Here is a 22,892-nt window from a genome sequence, read left to right on the forward strand (position 1 = left end):
TCTCTGCAGGCCTAATTTATGACTGCCCACAGATCACCTGCTCCAAAGCCCGCCAGGCTGTTCCTGAGTCTGCAGATTCACTGGGCTGAATCACTCGTGAATCACGGAGTTAGTCTCTGCTGATGGCACCACGCCCAGAATTAGCACATCCCTCTTTCCCGCTAACGCAGAAGTAGAATTTGGGAGCACCAAGCACCACAAAGGCTCATTTGAACATTCAGGTGAAGTCGCAAGTCTTACATGTGCGGGGGGGGGGGGGGGGGGCACAGGGGATTTCCTACTTTACTCATGGGCAGCTATGATTCAACTCTTTTGGGGAAGGAGAAGCAAAGAATGCCCTCTCTTTTCACATGCAAATTCTAATCCTCACTCTCAGGCGTCATCGTCAAGTTCTACTCATTACTGTCCGTTCGCATTAGGCTGCACCTCGCGGTGGGGAAAAAGAGATTTGGCAGATCAGCAGCAGCAGCAGCTGCCGAGGAACGAGGAGACACTAAATGAGCAGGGTGATTTTCCTGAGCAGTCTGAATGCCGTTTACAGCCTGCTCTTTTGGTGACATTACACTCCTGCCCACTACCTACAGGCATGGGATACGAGGGTCTTTTTTGACGATATCCAAATTAAAGATGAGGAAGGCAACGCTGCAGACACGGCTTCTCTTTTCCATACCAGCCATGACAAAAAATGAATATAAACCTCCGCAGAAGCATTAAATCATCCATGGGTATGGGCTCGGCTGCATCCAGAGGCAGTTGGCAGGGACACAGATGGCTGCAGCTGCTCCACGGGCTGGCTCTCTCCTCTGCCACTGGACACAAGCACAGTGTAGAGCTGGAACTAGTCAAAATGTAATCTCGCACGCACATCTACTGGGGGAGCCAGACCAACACATTTGTGATGTGCCTTTACTCCCTTTTACTGCATTTTAGAAGTGTTTTCAGCTTCTTCCACTCAGACTTTAATCAATATTTCAAGTTTTTGGTTTTGTTTTTGGAGCACGAGATTGAACCAAACTGCATTGGCTATCTCCCCCACGAGAACAATCAGAAAAACACAGGGTTTTTATGTTTGCAGTTTCACAAAACCTACTGAACTACGGAGACATTAACCTGATGCCTATATAAACTACCTTAACGCAGCACACAGTTCTGGACTGGTGTTTGTACTTCTCAGCTCCTTTTGCTGTAGTGCAGCTGTTGGCGTCTTTTTCACTTTGTGGACACCTAAAACATCTCTATGAAAATGCAAATACCAGCACAACAAATTTACCGTCTACTGATAATAACCTTGCTTTGTTAGCTGCCTTCTGAAGACCACTTCAAAATAGGCACAATCTGCCCTCACTCCTGCCGTTCTCCTGCCACCAAATGAACAACACTGATGAGATTATCTAAGGCAATCGTTAAAAACATACTGTGGTAGTGCGAATTGTAAAGGTTAGCGCCAAGCTAAAAAAAAATGTGTTTGCCCACATATTTAGCAAATATCCATGTCCCACTCACGTGCGTCAGGCATCAAGTTTTTGAATTTGTTTCACACCAGGGAAAACTTATTTTCCCCATACTTCCCTATCTCAAAAACACCATAATATTTATGGTTAAAGCCTTCCAGAGGACTGATGCAGAAAAAACAGACAAAGCAGGAAAATTCCAGCTCGCAAGGGCTGTTTGTTTTTAATTATCCTTCCAAACAAGTTGAAGGACCTTTCTAATGGAAACACTAAGCAAACAAGCCTGGCAGTAAGATAGGCAGAGCAAATAAACAGTTCGTTTTCCAATCTCTCCTTAATGATCCCTTTTACACACATCCACAGAAAGATGATCTAGACCTGAGATGATCAAATGAACAATTAAGTACGTCTTTTTCTGCATTAATTCAATTATTCCATTCAAACTTACACACTGCATAAAAAGTAGGTTTGAAGAATAATGTTCTTCATCACCTATTGAAGTCTTTCAGTTAACAAAAAGCAAGCCAGATTTTTACTCATTTGAAATAATTTGTTTCCTTTAAAGCACAGGATGCCGAAGAAGAGCTTTTGCAATAAACTGCGATATGTATGTTTTCTGGGATTGTGCTGTACTATTTCGAACTTTAAGCCTTTTTTTCAATTTTATATAATAGCTACTTTAATTTGTTGTTCAAGCGTTTTTCCCTCTCATTGTATAAGCAATTATGCCTTAACATTTTAAGAGCTAAGACTTATTCAAACAGACTTTTCTACTGATAGATCTCGTGAGTGGCTAACTGAAATAAAGACAGCAAAACTTGACCTTTATGGTATATTCCTAACTGAGCAGCACAGGGGCTGAAGAACACGTATCCTTCACGCCTACAAGAATGTAATTCTTTTCCAGATAGCACTGATGGGTTCACGCACTCCAACTCTAAAAATCAGACGTACTTAAAAATGAAATAGAAAAGTTACAGGTTCTCGTTTACTTAAACATAGTACTTTTATGATAAAACCATAAACTTCACATTCACTGTGTGATTCGTCTGAGATATTCTCTCTGTCAGGCCAGAGCATCTCATTTGTCTTCCTCAGTAATACAGTCCATATGGTTTACATGGTTACCCTAACACTTTGGTTCAAAAAACTGGGCTCAACACACCTCTCATTTAAACATGTCCAGAGGCGGAAAAAAATCCAATCCACACCCACCTTGGTTATTTATTCCAAGAGTTAGCTCCCCTGACAGTTAAACAGGTGTGGCATATTTCTAACCTGAACTGTCCTGTTGCCTTCCAGATACTGCTTTTTGCTGTGCCCCTCCATGATAAATTCCAGAGCAATTTTGTACTCAATTTTAAGGTCGTGAAGGTACCTGTATACCTATCTCATATTGTTTGACTAATATGAGCTCTATCTTAGTCTATTTCTTTCTCTAAAACTACTTCTGTGACTCTCTTCTGCAGTCCTTCCAGTATTTGAAAGCCCCATTAGAACAAAAACAAAACACACAAAGCTGACAAAAGAACTGTTAATAACGTTCCAGTATGAGCCACACGAATTCCATGTGCAGCCTCTCCCCTTAATTCCTGCTCTTTAATATCTATACGTCAATGGGTATCAGTAGCACTTTTGCTATAATACTGAACAGTAAAGAACCCGCCTAATTGCTTGTCTGTTTTTATAGTTCATTCCCTCCAAGAGTCATTGCTTTGCAAGGACGTTTCCTATTCCAGATGTATAACAACGCATTTGTAATTCAAGTCATCTTACAACGTCAACAGTTTTTGGGTAGCACTGGGCCAGACACTAAAGCCTACAGAAATCAATGTACCACCTTCTTCCAGTAAGCAATCCCAGCTAATTGCTTTTCAAAACCACATCCCTACAGGATTGTAGCAATTAATCCCCACTCCAAAGGAAGATTTTAGTTTTGTGCTCACCTGCTTCATACAGTTTCTGTGACAGGCTGAAAATACACTTTAGCTTACCTGTTAAAGAGTAAGTAAGGAAGATCTCTGTTCAGAGCCTGTTAAGAGAACTAATTACAGCCATAAACTTACTGGAGATATTAGAGTCATGACCAAAACTTTACTAAGAAATAAAAAGGCAACAAAACCAAACCACAACATTAAAAGCAAAGCAAAGCAAACCCCTTACCTCTGCAAGATCCTCAAAGCAGCTGCCAGCCAGAGGATGAGGGCTGCTTTCATCAGTCATTTCTACAGTATCCTCAATCAATCCCAAAAGCTTCACTGTCAACTCATGAATATCTGAAATGTTGCTGAATACCGCATCAATATCCTGCAAACGTGAAATGTATCTTAGGAGTGTTTAGAATCACATATTTTGTTTATGTAAATACCACAGCATTTTTCAGGAAGTCTGAACCAAGTGGTAAGCGGAGAAGAGCTAGAAGAAAGTCAAATTACGTGGCCTCCCCAGCCCAGCAGGCTTGTCTGGGCACATCCAGCCTTGCACAATTCTCACCCCAGCAAAAGAAAGTACATCTTCCTTCCAAGGCTGGAAGGGCAGCAGTCTTGGTACAGTCTGCTCCGAGCTTTCGACAGAAATGTCCGGCCTTTTCAGCCACAATTCACAGCTGTTATTTCCCCCCTGATGATTCTTGTCTCAGAACACAACAGGAAGGAGGCAACTTAAAGCAGCTCCAAGGTCAGAGCCTCAAGAGCACAGGTAAAACTAAAGCAGCACTGGGCTACTTCAGCAAAAACACTACCTGGGTACAGAGGAGCTGAGCTGGCTGTTTCTTTTTACAAAGCCTGCTTTTAGACTTTTCAGATTCAAACACCACAAAGGCACGCAACTATGCGATCTCTTCCAACAGCTCTCATTCTTCTTCTGACCCCTCTGAAAAACATTTCTCAAAAGCCTTCTCTGCCCCTACCTAACCCTGCAGCTTTCTTCGTCCTGCTAGTTGCAAGACCATGGCAAGCTCTTCATGGGAACGAGCAATCTCAGTCTTTCATACTCATTCCCACGTAACAAAGAATATTCCTCAATTCCCAAACATCACTCCCTCCTCCCCCTATCTTCTTTATTTGAATTCTATCCCCACATTTGCACAATTCTCTGATGTCCCATCAGCTACCGAGGGACCTCCATGCTCAGAAATAATGAGAACGTCTTCTGCTGCCTCTCTTTTTAATCTTCTGGTATCACTTAAGAATCCCAGTTCAGGTTTTGCTGGCCTGGTCCCCTTCTCCTTCCTCCCTCCCACATGAAGGGTTCACCAATCTCTCATTACTATTACTTCTCCTACAAGAGCTGTGCTTCTCCTTTAAGACTCTAGCATCCTGAAAACAAAATTTGCCACAAATATAATTTCAGTCAATTATCAAGTACTTGAACCATAAATCAAATAGAGATTTCCTTTACAGTCAGTCACATGCTAGAGAATCTGGAGCCAAGGGCTGCTTTATTTGCAGTTTCTGCAGATAGGGGGCCCTGGAATAGACTTCAAATGTCAATTCAAGCATTCATCTGCGTTCACCGTACATGCAGGTAGATAATTTTTGTGTTAAGCAGAAGTTAACTATTACATACATGACCAAAGGGCACCAGCTATCGCTGGCATCCAGCCAGGAATCCTGTCCATCACGCTTCACTCTGAGAGCAGTACTCTTCATACTCTTAATGGCAATTCCTCCCTTTTATTTCATATACAGTCACCGCTTGTTATGTGCTGACATACAATAAATCAAATTCAATTTTACCTCCAATGCAGTTAATGTAAAATTGATATGTTATGGCTGCTAATGGAGAAACTAGCATTGCACATCAATAACCTATTACGGACTTACGTTAGGTGTGAACAATTTTCTGTTAGATAGGAAAGCTTCCCGAAATACTTTTATTATCAGATTCAGCTCCCGTAGATATTGCCTTTCTTCTGCAATTTCGTTTCTCACTAGGTCGTAGTAGTTGAGCTCCCCAGAAGAAGAGGGCTCGTCTTCACAGAGAGAAACCAAGCCAATGTCATCCTGATCAAACATATCCATCAAAACCTAGCAAAGAAATTAAAAAAATTACATGCAAGCCTGATTTTTACACTTGGATCAAGCTCAGCTATTTCAATGTGTTCAGAGAAATCCTTTGAGTTTTTAATACAATACTTTCTGTGATCACTTTCACAAGGGAGTAATATTTAAACTTTGGCAGCAGAAGGCTGGAACAGATGCCAAAGCCATTTTCCCCTTTATAAGTTAGTACGACCTAGAAAACAAGTTACAATTCATGCAGAACGAACTTTGAAAACAAGGCATCTTGCATAAGCTTATGACAAAACCCTCCTGATGAAGATAAAATTCAACAAAAATGTTTCTCATATTAATGAGGATAGAAAACTAAAAGTCTTTTCTGTGTTATAAGGAAGGAAAGTGCTGTCATGACAAAGCGACATCAGGAGGACAGTTACAGAGCTGGGAAATAAAGGACAACATTTTCCGTCCTTATATTGCTTTATAAGAAGTATTACTGTTCCAAAGCAGGCTTACGTTAACCTTAAGTCTTTACCATGACAGGTCTGGCACATATTCAGAGAGAAGCTTCTGCATTTGAGCAAGCCTCCCTCCTATCTTACTTCAGATGCATCCTTTAAAAAAATCACCTTCAGTATCTATCTGTCCAAGACTACCCTACCCACTCCTTACCTTATCGGCACACATTGATACTTTAATGTCCTGCTGGGAGATCTCAAAGTGTCGTATATTGAAGACATAGTTTCCAGCCAGCTTTAAAATGTCAGCTGAGATGTATTCTAAGACAGCCACAATATACAGAGAGACATGGTAATCTACTTTATAACCTAGGACCTCCTGCAAATTGAAAACAAGGGGAAAAATGCTATTTATTCAAAAAATTCATACGGAGTGACAATTAACGTTTGGTTTTCTACTGAAATTGATCTTGTCTGTGTCGCTGATTTACAGCAATGTAATAGCAAGGACAAAGGACATCAAACAGCCACAAAGGAAATGCTTGCAAACACTTCCTTGTGCTATTTTGCCATATACTGACCAGATGAAAAGCTACAGAACTTACGATAAACCTTCCCCTAAAAATGACAGGCCTAAAAATAGCGTTCCTTCAAGGAAGGGACTTCACTGGAACCAGTTTTGTACTTAAATTTTAGCCTACATCTATGGCTACTGCAGGACTGTGGCCCAAATCTGGACTCTTCTGAAAAGAGCACGCTTCATTTTGAATTGGTTTTGATGGAAAAGTTTAATGTCTGCACAGGAAAAAAACAACAACAACAACAAAAAACCGAACAGGATGAATGTTACACTTTCTTCTTGTGATGCATGTTCCATGTCCCACACAGCATGCAACACACAATCTCATATTTGTGACAGGACCATTCAGGACTAAATTCATGCTAGCATCATTCTTACCATTTCTGGATGCATCTTCTTAAAAAACAGGTTCTATATCTACATCCACACACTTCTAATGCAGACTTCACAAAAGAAAGCCAATGTTGTCTGGAAAGGTCTTGGTAAATGCTGTTTTCTCTCCTAACTTCTCTTCCCATCTCATTACTGTCACAAACTGAGACGTTGTATGTAAGAGCACAGGGACTATGCCTGAAAGAGTGCTTTGATTTCTGCTTATGCTTGAATAATGTTTTCTCAATGCAGCTGGAAACTCTGCTCAATAATGCCACCACTGGAGAAAAGCATTTTTTAAGCTATGAACCACAAGCAAAATAAACAGAAAAAGAAATACCAAAGAAAGAGCAATGTTTGAATCGGCTTGAATCTATTGATTCAGCACAGATCTAAAAATGATTCAGCACCCAGAGTACCGTTTTATCATGGGCACAATATGAATAGACGCTTATTGTGTGACACTAAATCTTGGCTGGGAGTAAGGAGCTCTACACCTGTTATAATTGACTTGACATCTGAAAAGTGAGATGGCCACTCTCCTTGAAACCCACCAACAATAAAGTCAGTATTTGGTCTTTTGTTACACCTTTGCAGATCTACGGATTTTAAAAGCAAGGTATCAGTGACCTTTAACAGTAAGGACATTGATACACGTCTTAGTTGACAGCATACAGGGAACGGTGTCGAAATGTTCTCTCTTCTTCTATTTTGGCTTCTGCAGCATTTTGAAACAAATAAAGCATCAGAACAGTGCTACTGAAATAGGTAAGGTATTTGGTTTGGGGTTTTATTTATGTTAAAAACTAACTAGTCAGATTTCAAAGTAGAGTAACATGTTAACAAACCAATGTCTAGAACATGATGAATTCAGGGATCTAGATTTATTACACACTACAATATATTTGTCCGGTTTTATGGTGACTATTTACTCTTTTGGCCAATACAAGAAACTTACCTAATTTCACATAAATTAAAGAAATATCTAAAGGTTACGCTGGAGGGCAATAATACAGCTGGGGTTATGTGGTGGGCAGAAGCAGCAGTCATCAGGTTGTTGCTTTAAGTACCTTTAATAATGGATGTATTTTGTCCACAGGTAGCAGGAGAGGGTTTCTTCTTTTTCGTTTCTCTATAGCAGACTGCGCATCAGCAATCGCCCACTTGTCTATCGGATGAGGAAACGTCTTTTGAACGCGCTCCTGTCCAAACATAAAGAACACAATTAGATTAACCGCAATAATCAAAGAGAAGTTAAGAAAACAAAACAACAAATTACTTCCCCTGCAGTACAGCCAATTATCCTCCTCCTCAGAGTTTGCAACACGTTTTCCTAAGTATTCTCTCCTTCTTACCCAACTCAGCTTCACTCCTTGCAGTAATCCCAAACTTCCCTTCCCTGAGCACAACGAACAAGAGCTGCAAGAAACCTCAGCAGAGACCAGGAGCCCAAAATACAAACAACACGAGGAAGTACTAAACAGCTCACAATCTAAATGAAGAAAGCAAGTTTTTATTGTTCCTATTTCGTAAAAGTCCAGAACGTAACTTGCCCTGTATCAGATGAAGTTTATGGCAGAAGTGAAAAGCAAGTGCAGGTACGAGTTCATGATTCATGAAAGAGGCTGGCGGGAGCACTTTGGACTCCACAAGCCCACACAAGAACAACTTCCCTGCTGCACGGCCAGTCACAGTGGCTGCAGTTTACAGCCCACAATACCGCAGTAAACTGTACGCAATTTCCATTTTTATATAGGTTCACACTTCCCCACCTGCTACAGGAACAGGTGAGATGACCCCCCCAACAGAACAAACTGTTTTGGGCAGCACTCCCAAGCTAAACACGTGCAAAACCTCAGTCCTGCTTTCCACAGCGCTCTCCGGGCTTCCTGCTGCAGCAGCAGCCCCTGAGAGCTGAGGAACGAAAGGCTGCGAGAACAAGTCTAAACTCAGCGCTGATTACTGCTTCTTAAGGGACTCAGGAAAAACAGATTTATTAAATTAAACAGCTATTGCATAACGAACACAAAAGGAAAGTGAGTTGTCTTCCAGGACACTGCAACTGCCATGGCTCCATCATAGGTTAGCTACAGAATGATTCGAGAAAGATGGTGAAATCTACGTCTCCCTTTGAGAAAAGGATTTTTGCATGTATTCTGACATTTCACAGGAGGCCTGAGGTCTTCCTAGCGGCAGCTTTTTAGTATCCGCACTTGGCCTTTCCATGTTCAGCTGTCCGTGTCAGCTGCCTGTGCCAGGCAAACGCGCTGGGACCTTTCTTGGACAGCGGCCTGAAGCTACAGACTGGTTTTACCAAGTGAACTTTCCTTGAGATGCTACCAGGAGGTCACGAGTAAAATGTGGAATTCAGATGTCCTTCAACGAATAACAAGTATCACGTGCACGAGGACTTTACTGGTTGCCAGCACTTTTGGGAACAATTTGAAGGGCTTTTACTATTTATAAAACGTTTATAATTTGAGATTTTAGATCTTGCAAATACTTACGTTTAACGTTATGCACAAATAGTTCCCTTAACTCCAGGCTGTTATGTAAATAGCTGCGTGATAAACTTTAGAGATCACAGCTCTCATGTTTTCTCTCAACAGCTAAAAACAGCCGAGGAGCAGAGCCAAAAGCCTTCATTTGGGCCTCTCAGATGCCTGCTGGCAGTGCAACCTCACCAGCAAACCTTGACACTGAATTGAATTCTACCTCCCTGCTCTGGAAGAGTCTGAATTTATTGATCAACAGAATAATAAAGTTTTGGGGAACGTGTTACTGCTGTTTAAACAGAACTCCGTGTTTGTACGTTAAATAACTGTTGTATTGCCAAGTACAACAATGTTTTATTGATCACAGCTTTAAAACGGCAGGTATATTTAAAATACAATACACGGGATTTAGTGTCTGCTGTGATATTCACATGCACAAGGAGAGCCGTCAGTCTCCTCAGAAGATTGTGTGTATGGTGTGCAGCTTCGCACACAGTAATTTGTGGAGCATATACATGACCTAACAAAAAGCTATTAATTCCTATGTACACAGGGTATTTTATCATCTCATGACTCAGAAGCAGAAAATCATGGAGTTAGTGGGCAAAATAATCAGTGCTATCTCAAATCGTCCTGTGCACTGATTTATCAGCTGGGAACTGGAGAGAGAACACGGTATTTCTCAACTTCACATCTAAGGTTCAAATCCAGACTCAAGGTAGTAACAATCCTGAGAGCTAGTAGAGGACTATTAAATTTTACTTTTATTTAGTCATACTGTAATCTTTATGCATCAGTATTACAAAATATATTAATCATAAACCACAATTAATAATTAATGAATCGACTCAATGTTGACTAAAGGGTGATTACTGCATCTAATAAAAATCTGAATCTCCTCAGGCAATTATTTTGTAAATACTTATTTATTTCCAGGATGAACACTGAGAATAGTAGATGAGGACCTCACTTTGTTTTAGGCTGAAAATCCTAGACATATAGACTGATGTAAAAGTAATACTCTGCAAAGCTGTAATGGATCACAGCTACATGAAAGCACTTTCTCCCTCCAGACTGTATACTGAGGCGTACTCCATTAAAGCTCTCATTTTGTAACTGAGGACACAAAAGCAGACAGCTGCAATAATACAAGAGCCTCAGTGAGTTCAATAAAGTTCCAGGAACACACAACTCTATTCCCTCAGCTGCACAATCCAGGCCTAACAACAGTAACCTTTCATTACAACATTTATTTTTTTCCATATATTAATGTCAAAGAGCAGGAAAAAAATCACAGCCTCCTTTCACTCTCGAGTCCAAGGTGTATTCAAGCAGCAGAAAAATCTTTCAGAGCATTCTGCATTTACAAAAACAATGCTGAAAGAAAAAAGATCCTCCATTTCTATTCTGAAGCACTGTATAAGAAAAGGAATTTCCAATTAAACATGCTCTATGAAATTTGAATGCTATATAATCTTTTAAAAAAGTGGTGTTACCAAGCTCTACTCTTCAGGTTCATCTCGCTTTAACTCCGACCTGCACTGGTCAGAATATCTTTGTTTCTCTCAGTAAAGCAAGCCCTTGGTTCCCCAGTGTCTAACCTTACCTCTACATCTTGGACAGTCCGTGGCTGAGCAATGCACAGCTTGTTTAGCAGCTGAAGTATCAACTCTTCAATGTAGTAGAGGGAATCTTCTTTTGCTGAAAGGTTTGGGTGAACCTGTTGCTGAACCTGTCCAAAAGAATTAAAAAAAATTACGTCTTTTTTTTTTTCATTCAGAAGCTGCACAGAAGGATGAATCGTACTGAAAGCAGAGTACCCCTGGATTGTCCTGCTGCAAATCTGCATACTTCCAGTAATTCCCCCCAAGTTTTCCTGGGTTGTTAAGCTGACAATTCCTACTGCTGCAACGTTGGTGCCTCTATTCAATTAAAATCTGTTCAGCCTTTATCACCAGGAAGAAATTTTAAGCCCAGGCAGATTTCTGCTAAAGATGCACTGAAAACCATCCCTGTAAGTAATTCCACAGTTACTCATCCACAGAATGAGTAAGAAACAATTATTGCTAACCCTACCAATGAGTACTGGGTGATTTGTGAACAGAGGAGGAACATGGACAGGAAAAGACTTAACAAGCAAGGAAATCAGGGAAAGAGCTAACCAGGCTGGCAGGGCACTGAACTAAGGCAATCATAAAAACCCATGGCAACAAAAAGCCATGGCCACGACAATGGGCAAGGGCTGCAACAGCTCTCTGAGATGCCTGAGAACCAGAAAGTGACGTAGAAAATGAACTGAAATGAACACGAAACATTGTCTGAGGTGTGAGAAAGAGATATGAAATACCTACAGCAAGGAGGGAGACCTTACAACAAAACCCAACACCCTCAAGTGTTAGCCTATACACTCAGTTTTCCCTGGCGCATCTCGGTCAGGAAAGCGCTAACTCGATCTTTAACTACAGCCAGAAGATTCATAAATGCAATCCAGGGAAATTCCCTACTTACCCCAAAACAAATTATATGTTAATCACTTCAAAAAAGGAATGGCACATACCCACACTGCCATTATTCTGTACGTGGTTTCAAGCACAAGACAAGCTGTTAGGTGGTTTTTCAGAAGACGTCTTTGGGTCAACCTCTGCTCCTCTGAAATCCATCCATCCAAAGACCACGGGCAAGTGCACAAACGGAGGGGCTGAGGGGGCTTCCTCCAAGTTAAACAACCAATAATTTCACAGCAGTATGCTCGGGGCACTCAGTTTGCAGCCCAAAGGCCTCAGGGACGGGTAGCACAGATGGGGAAAACATCTCAGGGGAGCAGAGGGAGACGACAAAAATGCAAAGACCTACCCTGGTGCTAACCGTAACGGGGCTGATAATCAAGGTAATGTGCTGTGGTGGTGTAAAGGACGGCCGAACGTGCGGGCTCCTGTGCTATGCCCTGGGAAAGATGCCCGGCCAGGTATCAAGGCGTGCTTCTAGGGCTCGGTTCCGCACTGGCACCCTTCCTCCAAAACCACAAGTGAAGACTTGCATTACCAAGGCAGCTGTGAGCTGAGAGCAGGGAGCACACCCGCTGCTTCTAATCCAGTCACCCGGTTCTGTCACAGTTGGTGTGTGGACCTGTAGGCATCACTTATTTTTCTGCACCTCAAATACGAATAGTTCTTGGCTTCGTTTAGCTGTTGTGCAGCTGAAGTGTACACAAGCTCAGATACTACCGAAAGAAAAAAATAAACTCAAGAAAACCCAAAGCACTCTTTGAAAACACTCGCTGCAGGCTGCAGGTTTTCAGTAATACAGGAACATTTCACGTTCTTCCTGCACAAGAGTTTAACTCACAAAACAATGGAAAACCAGGAAGCATCAGGCGAAGGTCCTGCCACGCATCCCTCCGCAGAGCATTACCACGGCAGAAGCATTGGCTACCTAAGTAGGAAATAAGCAGAAGTGACGTTTTCCACACAATAACCCTCAAAGATGCTCCACGGAAATGACAAGAAGAGGAGCTGGAAGATGAGGAAGGGAAGCTGGGCTCCCTTAAGAGGGGAAGGAAAGCTTCCAATGCTGACCGCAGCCATCCTCCTCCTCTCACAAGGGGCACTCGTCTTCAAAACGCAAACTGGTGCCACAAGGAAAATGACTTCAGTTTGTGAGTCTGAGCAGCTCATGCCAGGCTTTCCTCAGCCTTCTCAAGAGCACGTGGATACCTAAGTGTGAGGACAAGCAGAGGAGTCCTCTTCAAACACCAGAGAGATCTCAGCTTCGTACGACGAGCACGGATGTGAGGACCGCAGGCAACTCTGCTTCAAAAGGAGCGAGTCCAGCACCAAACCCCGGTGTTTCTGGGGTGAGCCAGCCCTTCCCAGGGGACTCCGAAATCAGCTTCCACTTCAAACGATGCTGCCTGCAGCAGCACAGAGATCATCGCTCGAGTATTCACTGCCTTTGGGAGAAGTCCTTTGGGCCCAAGTGCCAGAACTGCAAACGAACGATTTGATCGTGAGACATGGGCAAACCAAAGAGACAGCTCGGGAGGCCGTGCACCAGCCATGCAAATCAGAGACTGCTGCCTCAAAACAGAACTTATTTTTGCAGAATTCATCTAAACCCTGATAAAGAAGTAAAAAAATAAGGAGAGGATGTTTGATAAAGCACTGAACGTAGGGGAAAAAAGCAGGGAGAATTACTGAGGGCGGATTTCTTACAGAAGGTACGTTCACTGATTTCAGGTCCAGGCTGAAATACCTGAGCATGCGGCGTTGGCTGGCCTGGAACAACACACCAGAGCTACGCAGAAACCCTGAGGTCACTAAAGAGGGAGATGAAGATCAGTGGGACCAGCTATTTTTTTAGTGTCATTCCTTTGTGAGCTGCTCCAAGGAGCGGAACCGAAGTACCAGGCAGGAGCCCTGTAAGCGTGGCGTTTAAACGTGGCCCTAAGGCCTTTCTGGGGGACACGCTCCTATTTTAGGTGGGAGTTCCTACACAGCTCCTTCCCTCGCTCCTCCTCTTCACCTCTCCCTACTCCTCCACCCCCCAACTCTTGCGTATTTGATGATAACCCAGCCTTCACAGGTAAACTGAGATCCTACCCTTCATTCCCAGGCAGCTCCTGTGCCGCACCACGACAGCTTGCAGAGGAAACAGGCAGCTGCGGAGATGAAGTCAGGCTCAAAATTCCTTCTCGGTGAGATTTTAATAATCCCTACAGCCCCTTGGGAAGACGTGTGTTAAGACAAGGACGAAAACTTTTCAAGGAGATAACCAACAGCATTAGGACTGGAAACAAACTCATCTTACTTCGTAGAGCTAATATAGGGGCACACTTAATTTTGACCCACAGGAGCTCCGGCCTGAAGTCTGAATCTCAGTGATATCGGGACTTGGAGAAATTCTGAAGTGCTGAGTATAAAAGCAAGGGCCAAAGCGTTGTATTTGGAACAGCAAAAAGCTGAGGAAAAGATATTAGAGTCAAAACTGCAACTTCTTTTTAGCCTGTACTACTGAGACAAGCCCGCAGTTTGGCTATGCTGCCTAAATATATTTTTACATAATACACTTATTTTGGTAGTAAAAGCACATTCCGAAAGCTCCAGTTGTTCCACGGAAACAACACGTGCAAACCAAGAGGTTGTTCTTAAAAAACAAAACAGAAAAACAACCCAACCCAACCCAGGACGTGCGTATCGAGTCTGTAGGCAGCACACAGCACCAAAACCATGCACTGTCATGTTCCTGAAAGAGCAGATGACGACGTCCCACTTCTCTACCTATACTCAAAACAAACCTACAGTTTCAGAAGACAGAACTCCAGCATTAACAGAAGTTTCAGAACGAGAAGTCTCCAACTAAAAAGTGCCACCACAAAAACTGTTAGCATGATTTTGACGCTTCTAAGCCCACTACGCCACCAGGATGGTTTCATAAATTGCATGTTTAAATTGTGAACTCTTTGTAACAGAAACTACTCGCTCCCCTTTTCCCACAGTGACTGATTTCAACTCAGAAGTGATTTATATTTCACTTGCCTCATAAAAACACAGTGATGCCAGATCAGAGGACATGTAAAACTTCGCAAGGCTGTTTGTTTACTTGAGGAACATAGCATATAAATTTGGAAGGAAGAAAAAATAATTAGTGCATAGAAGTTAATGTTTACTGTCACGTGCTGGTTACAGCCTTGCCAGCACTTGTCAGGATTTCTATACGCTGTGTCCAAGGTGATGAAAACACCTCCCAGCCAAAGAAAGTAGCTCTGGGCCTGCCTTGTACCAGGATGTTGAAAGCTAGGAGGAAGAAAAAAGGAATCGGACGAATTTTAGGTTGGGTTTTTATTCCTTTTCATCTTTTCTAAAGATAACACTGACCATTAAAAGCAGAAAACGGCTGCTCTGAAGGTGTTTTTAATCCCTTAGTCGGGATGCTTTACCATCACATGCCAGAGGAGGGGGGAAACCAGCTCAGAGGCCTCTGACGCTCTTATTTACTGAAAAATGACAGCACCAGCGTTCCCAGTTTCCAGGCATAATTGCAGGCATTTAGAAAGAAACCCAAAGATTTCAAGACTTGCAGAGACATCCCAAATAAAAATGCAACATCAGCTTTTTAACCTAACTGTGCTGCTTTCTACCCTCGTGCCCAGCACAGCAGCCCCCAGCCCGCCCGTCTCTCCCAAACCCGCCCGTACCGACTGCTGCCAGAGGCACAGCGCGGAGCCGGCTCCCGAGCGAGACGCGACTTGACACACGGCAGCACTGCAGCTTTTTCACTGCCGTTCCGAATGGCTGATGTTGCCAAAACGAGGCACCCACTCGACACGGTTACGAGAAGCACCTCGGATGCCGACCAGCCACCTGTGTAGCCGTTCCGCCTCGCACACGTGTGCTGCTGCTGCGAGGCGACGGCGCACAGGGGCGTTGCGTCCAGCGGCCTTCCTACCCCGCCCCAGCACAGATCCAAACCTCCTCACCATCAGCTGTTTGCCCGCCATCAGGCCGCACGGCCGGAGGAGAGCAGAGCAGAGGGCGCACGGGAGGACATCCCGGCGGGCGGCACCGAGGAACGCAGCCTCGAGATCGAGGCCAGGATTCGTGCGTGGCGCAGACAGAAGGCACGCACTGATGTGGCGTGCAGCTGGCTGATAAACTGTAAACGAAGCGCAGACCACTCCACCTTCCTCTTCTGCTGTAGCACGCCGGGCACCTCGACAGCGCTCAGTGGAACCGACGGCTGGATCGCTGTGCATGAGCCCGGAGCTCAGCCTCTGCCCACAACCTACCCCTCTCCGCCCGCCTGCAGCTCCTGCCCGCCGCCCAGAGGTGTTTCCTCCGGTAGCTCTCCTGCTGGCACTTCCCTCTGCTCTATCTGCTCTCATCTACAGCTCACGTTTTGTTTCGGACATCTTCGCGCTCGCTGCTTTTCTACCCCAGCACTCGACCTCCTTTCTCTACCCGACCGCGTCCTTTTACGCAGAGGGTCAAGCAGAAATAAAAACACGCGTATGCTTGTACATACACAAACACTTGTATCTTAAAAACGGATGGAAAATTAAACACCTAGATTTTATCCACCCAGTTAAAATGCCTTCTTTAAACTGAGATAAGCCCCAACCGAGCTAGGAGCAGCCTCTGCCCTACGATACAGGAGGAAAACAGCACAGCCAGTGCAAGACCGGTGCGCACGCATCTGTGATGCCAGGTCTGTAACTCTCTACGATACTCCAGGCACTGCTCCCCGAGCAGGGGCCGTTCCACTCCACACCCCGCAGCTTTGTCTTGTGCCCTCCCCAGACCAATGACTCACTCAGACCAAACCACGAACACACCCGCGACTTTTCACTCAGGTCCTTCGAAGGCTTATAAATAAATCCGTGAGCAGCACGGGTCAGCAGAGCTCGGAGACAGCGGGGCGAGCTTTGAGGTGGTATTTGAAGCTAAGAGAACTGACACAAAGATGCCGTAAGAAAGGATAAATGGTGATAAACAAAGGAAAGGAAAAAAGAATAAAGCTTAAATCTGGAGACGGTGAAGACCAGCAGAGTCGTTTCTCTGAGAAACGCACGGTCACTAAAACGCCACCCAAAAACCACGCCAAGTGTCAGGAGAATAAAGAGGATATGGAAACGGGAACGACACCTGTCCTCAGGAACAGTGCTCGGCACGTTCCTGACACGAAAAGCCCCTGCCCTCCAGGAACGGCAGCAGCGGCTCACCAGGAAAGCCTGGCAGAAACAGCCCCAGGTAACTGCAAAGGCAAACTGCGGGCTCGGCAGCTTCTCCTGAGGACAGCAGACAATGCTCGCACTATGTGAAGAGGAAAAAAAAGATGTGAAAAACTAAAGATAGCAGACAAATATCGCACCTGGTGACGAAGTTCACTCAGCATACGTGTGAAATCCATGGAGAGAGAAGAAATAGAAGATGCTGCTCGCCTGCTTTTTTTGGGCTTCAGCGTGCGGCAGGACACGGGCGGAGATGAGGTTTAGAGGTTGCTTGGACCTGTACAAGGCATGGAAAAGGTGCTGAGGGCAACAGGGGGACAGCCCTGCTTTGGCAGGAGGGCACAAGAGGCCGGGGGCTGAGCCCGGCTCCCCCAGCACGCGATGCCCAAGGGGCAAACGACCAAAGGCGACCAAAGGCGCAAGGACGAGGTCGGGCACGCAGCAAGCAGCCCGGGGCCGTTCTGTTAGAGGAAGCGTTCCTCCAGCTGCTGCCAAATACAACGGCACTCTTCCTTCTACTTGTACGTGCCTCGGATCTACAGCTACCTCCATTTCGTGCCGCTGCCTGAGAAAGTTCTCCTGCTACCTTGTGCCAACTGCAAAGCCCAGGGATGGCATTTACGCTGAACAGTGCAACAGCGAGGAGAAAAAAGCATGAAAAAGGGGATGTAAGTAGAGGGACCAGTCCCTTTGGCTCCTACTGATATTTATGACAGTCAATATTTATGCAACAACAAAAATCAGTCTGCTCACAAGCAAGGGACCAAACCCAACCTTCGGAGATACCCAACCCCCACCAGGGATACAAAAGGTCTGGAGGAATTAGCCTGTTGTCTAACGAAGGCTTGGCGGCTAGCACTTCACGGGGACTCGGTGTTCCTTTCCGCACCTCCTCCATCCACTTCTCCATTGTGAGCAAGCTGGTATCTGTGCTTCAGAATTGTCCAGGTGTGCGTATTTCACAGGTAATTTCTATTTTAGCATCGCCATCGCTTCCCTGGTTCACCACTCTCCCATGCAGAATGGCGCAGAGGAATTCCTGTTTGCAGAAGTCCAGGTTCCGGAGCACAGATAATTATATTTATTAGAAGCTCAGTGACCTAACAGACTTCAAAACCAAACATCCCTATTATTTTAAAGCACCATAACATGGGAAGCGATATCGCTGTCGAAATGATAATGCATTAAACAGTAATGCCCTGTAATGGAATTGTAAGGCGTTAAATAATTCTAACCCAAGGCGGCCTGACCCTGCAATGCAAAATGTGTCGTGAAGTGCACTTGGCAGAGCAGGGAGGGAAGGGGGGCAGCCCCTGCACGTAGCCGAGCACCGATGGAAACCCTCGCCACGCAGCCTTGCACAAGAGCGGGGTCACCAGGCTCAGCTCCCCGGGGTTTTACAGCAGCGCGAAGCGCCGGACCACCGTAAACTTCAGAAATGTCCTCAGCGAGGTCTTTTGTAGTTCTGAATGCAACATTTGCTAAGAGTAAACCCTTTAGTCATGCTCTAGAAATTTGATGAGTGGTCCAGAGCAATAGCGGAATTGTTTTAGAAAACGCAAGTAGCCTACGGAGCCCCGATTACACGCGCAGGGCCCGCAGCCTTAATGGTTTCTGGTTGTGTTGATGGAGAAAATCAACACAACGATGCCTGTGAGATGCTCGTGAATCTGATTTAGAGAAATTCAAGAAAGAACAAAGCAATTGGCTACACACCTCTTGTTTACAAAATATTTTTAATTTGCCACTGGATTTGTAAAAGTACGCACAAATGCTAATGCATGTTAAGAAAACAAAGAATATTTTAGGGCAAATTAATCCCTGTATACACGTCATTACGCATCCTTTTCAAAAATGCCTGTTATTTCTAAGCAGTTACCTGTTTAATTCTGAAAACTTGCTCCAAATAACTGGAATAAAACTTTATTCCGGGTAGCAATTGAAGGCATCTGGCATAAGTAAGTTTTCAATCCCAAAAAGCTTTACACAATGCACGTCTGGTATATTAAAACTGATAACGTAGTGGGTTGGTGGGAGTTACACAGTCAGGTGTTACCACTGAGACTCACACTTCATTGCTCAGGGTCCCCCAAAATCCCACCCTAAAATTGATAGATCTGACATCAAACGACTGGTATCACCTTGGAAAGTCATTTCAGTTCTGGACAGCTTCATCAGGAAGAAAGCTTACAATCAGCGAGAACAAGATTTGGCACCACTTCTGTACGCGGAAGCAGGGTTACAAAACTGCAATGCCAACTTTAGAAACACGTGTCATAATTTGACATCTTTCTCTTCAAAGCCCATCGGGCTTTGAAAAAAAAACAACACCCAAACACTCGAAAGCAAAAGCAAACCCCACGACCAAAACCAAACCACCCCCAAACAACAAAAACCTGCGAAAAGGGAGAGCGCAAACCCTCGAGCACCGCCTTCTCCTCCAGCATCCTCGGGGCAGGGGAAGCTCCCCACGGAGGGCTCGTGGTCCCACGGGAGGCAGCTCCCGCTGGCTGTGGGGGGCACAGGGAAGACCCTTGCCCACCTGCAGCCCCCCAGAGCAGCAGCAAGCCACCAAGCAGCAGTGCTGGTGCCCACTGCCGAGTGTTTGGTGTGAACCCAGTGCTGGCAGGGAGCTTGAATTGCGCGTGGTGCCACTGCAGCAACCGCCTGCACGCTGCCAGAGTTATCTGACAGGTGTCGTGACCCTTTAATTCCTCAAGTCAGCTCCCAGGTTAAACACCTTCCCAAAGCTCAGACCATAAACGTGTTTTACTTACTACAAACTGCACTTCTAGTAACTACAATGCAAGCAAGCAAAAAATCATTGGGTTTTTTTCTGATTCATTTACTTTGACAGCACTTTTATAATGAGTTCCATTATATTCACTTCCTACTTAGAAGGTTTCCAGCACAGCAACAGATGAAAATAAAATGCTTCAGAGTAGGGACGTGCTTATAAATCTACCAGCTGGAAAAGAGTGAATACATGAAACTACTTGAAAAATGTCAACTTAACTGGATTCTAAGGTACCAGTGCTAGGGATATGGTGATTTAAATATAAAATAATTAAAAAAGTAAACCAAAAAATCTGTTTTAGTAATGTCCTGCTGTTTAGCTTTGTTGCTTGTTTTTTTTTTTTTCCATAAGAAGACTCCCACTGGTGGGCATGATTTGGCACTCTTTACCATCTTAAGGATATCTACCTGCCTAAATGCATGCAGAGCATTGTGCAAAAGACAGATTCTCACCTTTTCTACATATTAAAGAACTAATGTATTTCAACAGGTTTTTTTCCATTTGTCAAGAGTCAGCTGTACGGAATTAAATGCAAATGCAAGAGTTTAAAAGTGTTTTGATAAGAAGCGACCTTAAACTAGCTGAATGCACCATGAAAGAGCCGAGCTCTTCAAAGCAAGTTGTGGACTTAAAGCTCAAGCAGCAAGAAAATACTGTTGGTGTTGGTGAACCGTACTGACCTGTTATCCAACCCCACGTCTTTCTCTATTTTAGAACTAAGATTTCTCATACCTTAACACACACAATGAAAAACAAAATCTTTCCTCTTTTTCTGTTCCCAGTTTCTCAAGAAGCATTCATTTAAAAAACAAAGCCAAACAAAACAAACATTCAGAAATGGGAAATAGAATGTTATCTCTGCCCTTGCAGCATCGGTTACCGTGATGAAAGAGCAGTTTAGAAGTTCAGCTAACTCTGATTCCAGGTATTTAACTAAAAAGCTTCTGAAGCTTTTAAGAGACTTTAACATTTTTATCACAAAAGCATGCTGTTTGACAGGATTGTACCTAAACTGGCTGACATGCAGATTTTTCAAACCTACCCAGAATTAGCTTACAACTATTTGAATGCTGTAATAACAGTTTATAAGTTCAGAAACTAACAGTCGCTTGCTTTATGCACACTGGGAGCTCCGTGAAACAGTTTTAGGCTAGCCTGCAAATAACGGGCACGCTCTCATCTCATTACCAAAGTGAAAGTGCAAGATGTAAACAAAACAATAACTCAGGCATTTGCAGAAATAGCCCGGTTTAAAAATCCCCAGCGCCGATATCAGGGCATTCCATCTTTTAAACAGGATTTTCAAACTGGCTTTCTCCCCGAAACTGGAACAATGATACAATTTTGTTTTGACTCACTGATACTGCATGTTCATAGGAGAAATGCACGTTACGGTACGATTGCTTCACGCTAAAGGGTGGGTACTGCAGACAAGGAACTTTCCCAGGAGGAAAAAGATTATCCATAAGCAATTATGAATTTTTACAGGCAGCCACTGGTATCAAATATTTATTTTTGCTGCTTAGAAAGTAAGATCCTGTCCTATTTCTTTTGCCCCAAATGAAATATACAATGACAGAATCAGCAAGAGTGGTGTTAATCCAGTGACTTTAACGTTTTTTTGGTGTTGCACAATAAAAATAAGTTGTAAGGATGTGAAATCCTTTGGGACAAGGTGGTGGAGCCCCAGCTCAGGTGGGGAGGAGGTGGTTAGTGCCGAGGGCAGGCTTCATGCTTTAACTGCTGGCAGCTCAGGAGGAGGCTTCTCAGGAGGAGAGGCAAAACCCTACCTCAGGACTCTTCAGGCAGGTGACGAGCGGTTTTTACGCCAGCCACAGGACTACTTGCCTGCCTTTTAACACCACTGACCCTGAAACAAATTCTGATTGTTATTTTTGAGGGGGCACATCCCCAAGCCTCCCCGGCCCCCCAGCGATGGACTGGGGCTGCCCAGCTCTACAAAACACCTCACAAACAGGGAGAATCCCCCCGGGACGAAGCGGGCGGCTTCCCGCAGCGGGTGTCCCCCACAGGAGGAGGCCGCCTCTCCCTCCCAAAGCCCCTCGGAGCCTCCCCCCGCCCGGGGACACCGGCACCAAGCGGCTGAGGGCCGGGGGCCGCGGGGCAGGTGCCACCGCCGGCTGCGGACTGACCTTGCGCAGGGCGGGCACGAAGAGCCCCCGCCATTTCGGGCCGTTCTCCTCGCCGAAGAACTCGTAAGGCTGCGGCGGCGGCTGCATGGCGCCCGCCGGCGGCTCCTCCGCATCGGGCCCGCCCGTCCCCGCCGAGGAGGACGAGGAGGAGGAGGAGGAGGAGGAGGAGGAGGAGGAGGAGGAAGAAGAAGAAGAAGAAGCCGCCGCCGCCGCTCCTCAGCTCCGGGCCGCCGGCGGCTGGCCGCTCACCCCCCCGCCCCGGCGGCCATCACATCCGGCGCGGGAGGGGCCGGGTCCGGGCCGCTCGCCGGGCGCTGACGGGGCGGCGGCTGAGGCGCCCTGGGCCCCGCTCGCTGCGGGCCGCTACCGCCCGCCGCCGCCGCCGCCGCCGCCCTCCGCGCGCATGCGCCGCCGCCGCCATTTTGCCCCCCCCGCCACCTCCCGTCAGTAGCGGGCAGCCCGCAGGGGGGTGGCCGGGCTGAGGGGAGCGGGCGCCGCCATCCCGCGGTCCCCTCAGGAGCTCGGCGGCGCGACCCTGTGCCGCCCTCGGGGGCTTTCCTCACCTCCCCCGGGCTGTCCCCTCCACCGGGTTGCCCTTTCTGAAGACAGTGTAGTTGAAGTCTTACGTGCCCCTCACGCCCTATGTACCCCTCGTGCCTCATGTACCCTCATACCTTATGTAACCCCACCCCCCTTTTAGGGCTTATCTACAAAGGGAGTTATTCCAAAAGGGATTCATTAAACCAAAATAAAGATTGCCTTTCTGCCAGCGAGAGGGCGACCCCTTGTTAGGGCAGATTTCCCCCAGAGGAGACGGGTGCTTCACTGACAGCTCCCTTTGCTCTGTGGTCTCTCAGCC

The 22,892-nt window shown here is 45.3% G+C and overlaps 1 protein-coding gene across 2 annotated transcripts in view; it reads right to left on the bottom strand.

The window, feature by feature from the left end:
- The window catches only part of SOS2 (SOS Ras/Rho guanine nucleotide exchange factor 2), a 53,370-nt gene extending 31,005 nt beyond the window's left edge, over positions 1–22,365 (bottom strand). Inside the window, exons 1-7 of one of the 2 annotated variants that reach the window (XM_040558263.1) lie at positions 22,226–22,365; positions 22,034–22,189; positions 10,964–11,089; positions 7,933–8,064; positions 6,125–6,289; positions 5,276–5,479; positions 3,615–3,758 (exon numbers count right to left, since the gene is read on the bottom strand). In XM_040558263.1, coding sequence (XP_040414197.1) covers positions 3,615–3,758; positions 5,276–5,479; positions 6,125–6,289; positions 7,933–8,064; positions 10,964–11,089; positions 22,034–22,120 — 858 coding nt within the window. In that variant the 5' untranslated portion in view covers positions 22,121–22,189; positions 22,226–22,365. Of the gene's footprint in view, positions 1–3,614; positions 3,759–5,275; positions 5,480–6,124; positions 6,290–7,932; positions 8,065–10,963; positions 11,090–22,033; positions 22,193–22,225 lie in introns of both variants that reach the window. The other variant, XM_040558264.1, reaches the window with a different exon arrangement.
- Positions 22,366–22,892: the final 527 nt, after the last annotated feature.

The sequence above is a fragment of the Cygnus olor genome, chromosome 5 (genome assembly GCF_009769625.2).
Source record: "Cygnus olor isolate bCygOlo1 chromosome 5, bCygOlo1.pri.v2, whole genome shotgun sequence".
NCBI classification, from domain to species: domain Eukaryota; kingdom Metazoa; phylum Chordata; class Aves; order Anseriformes; family Anatidae; genus Cygnus; species Cygnus olor.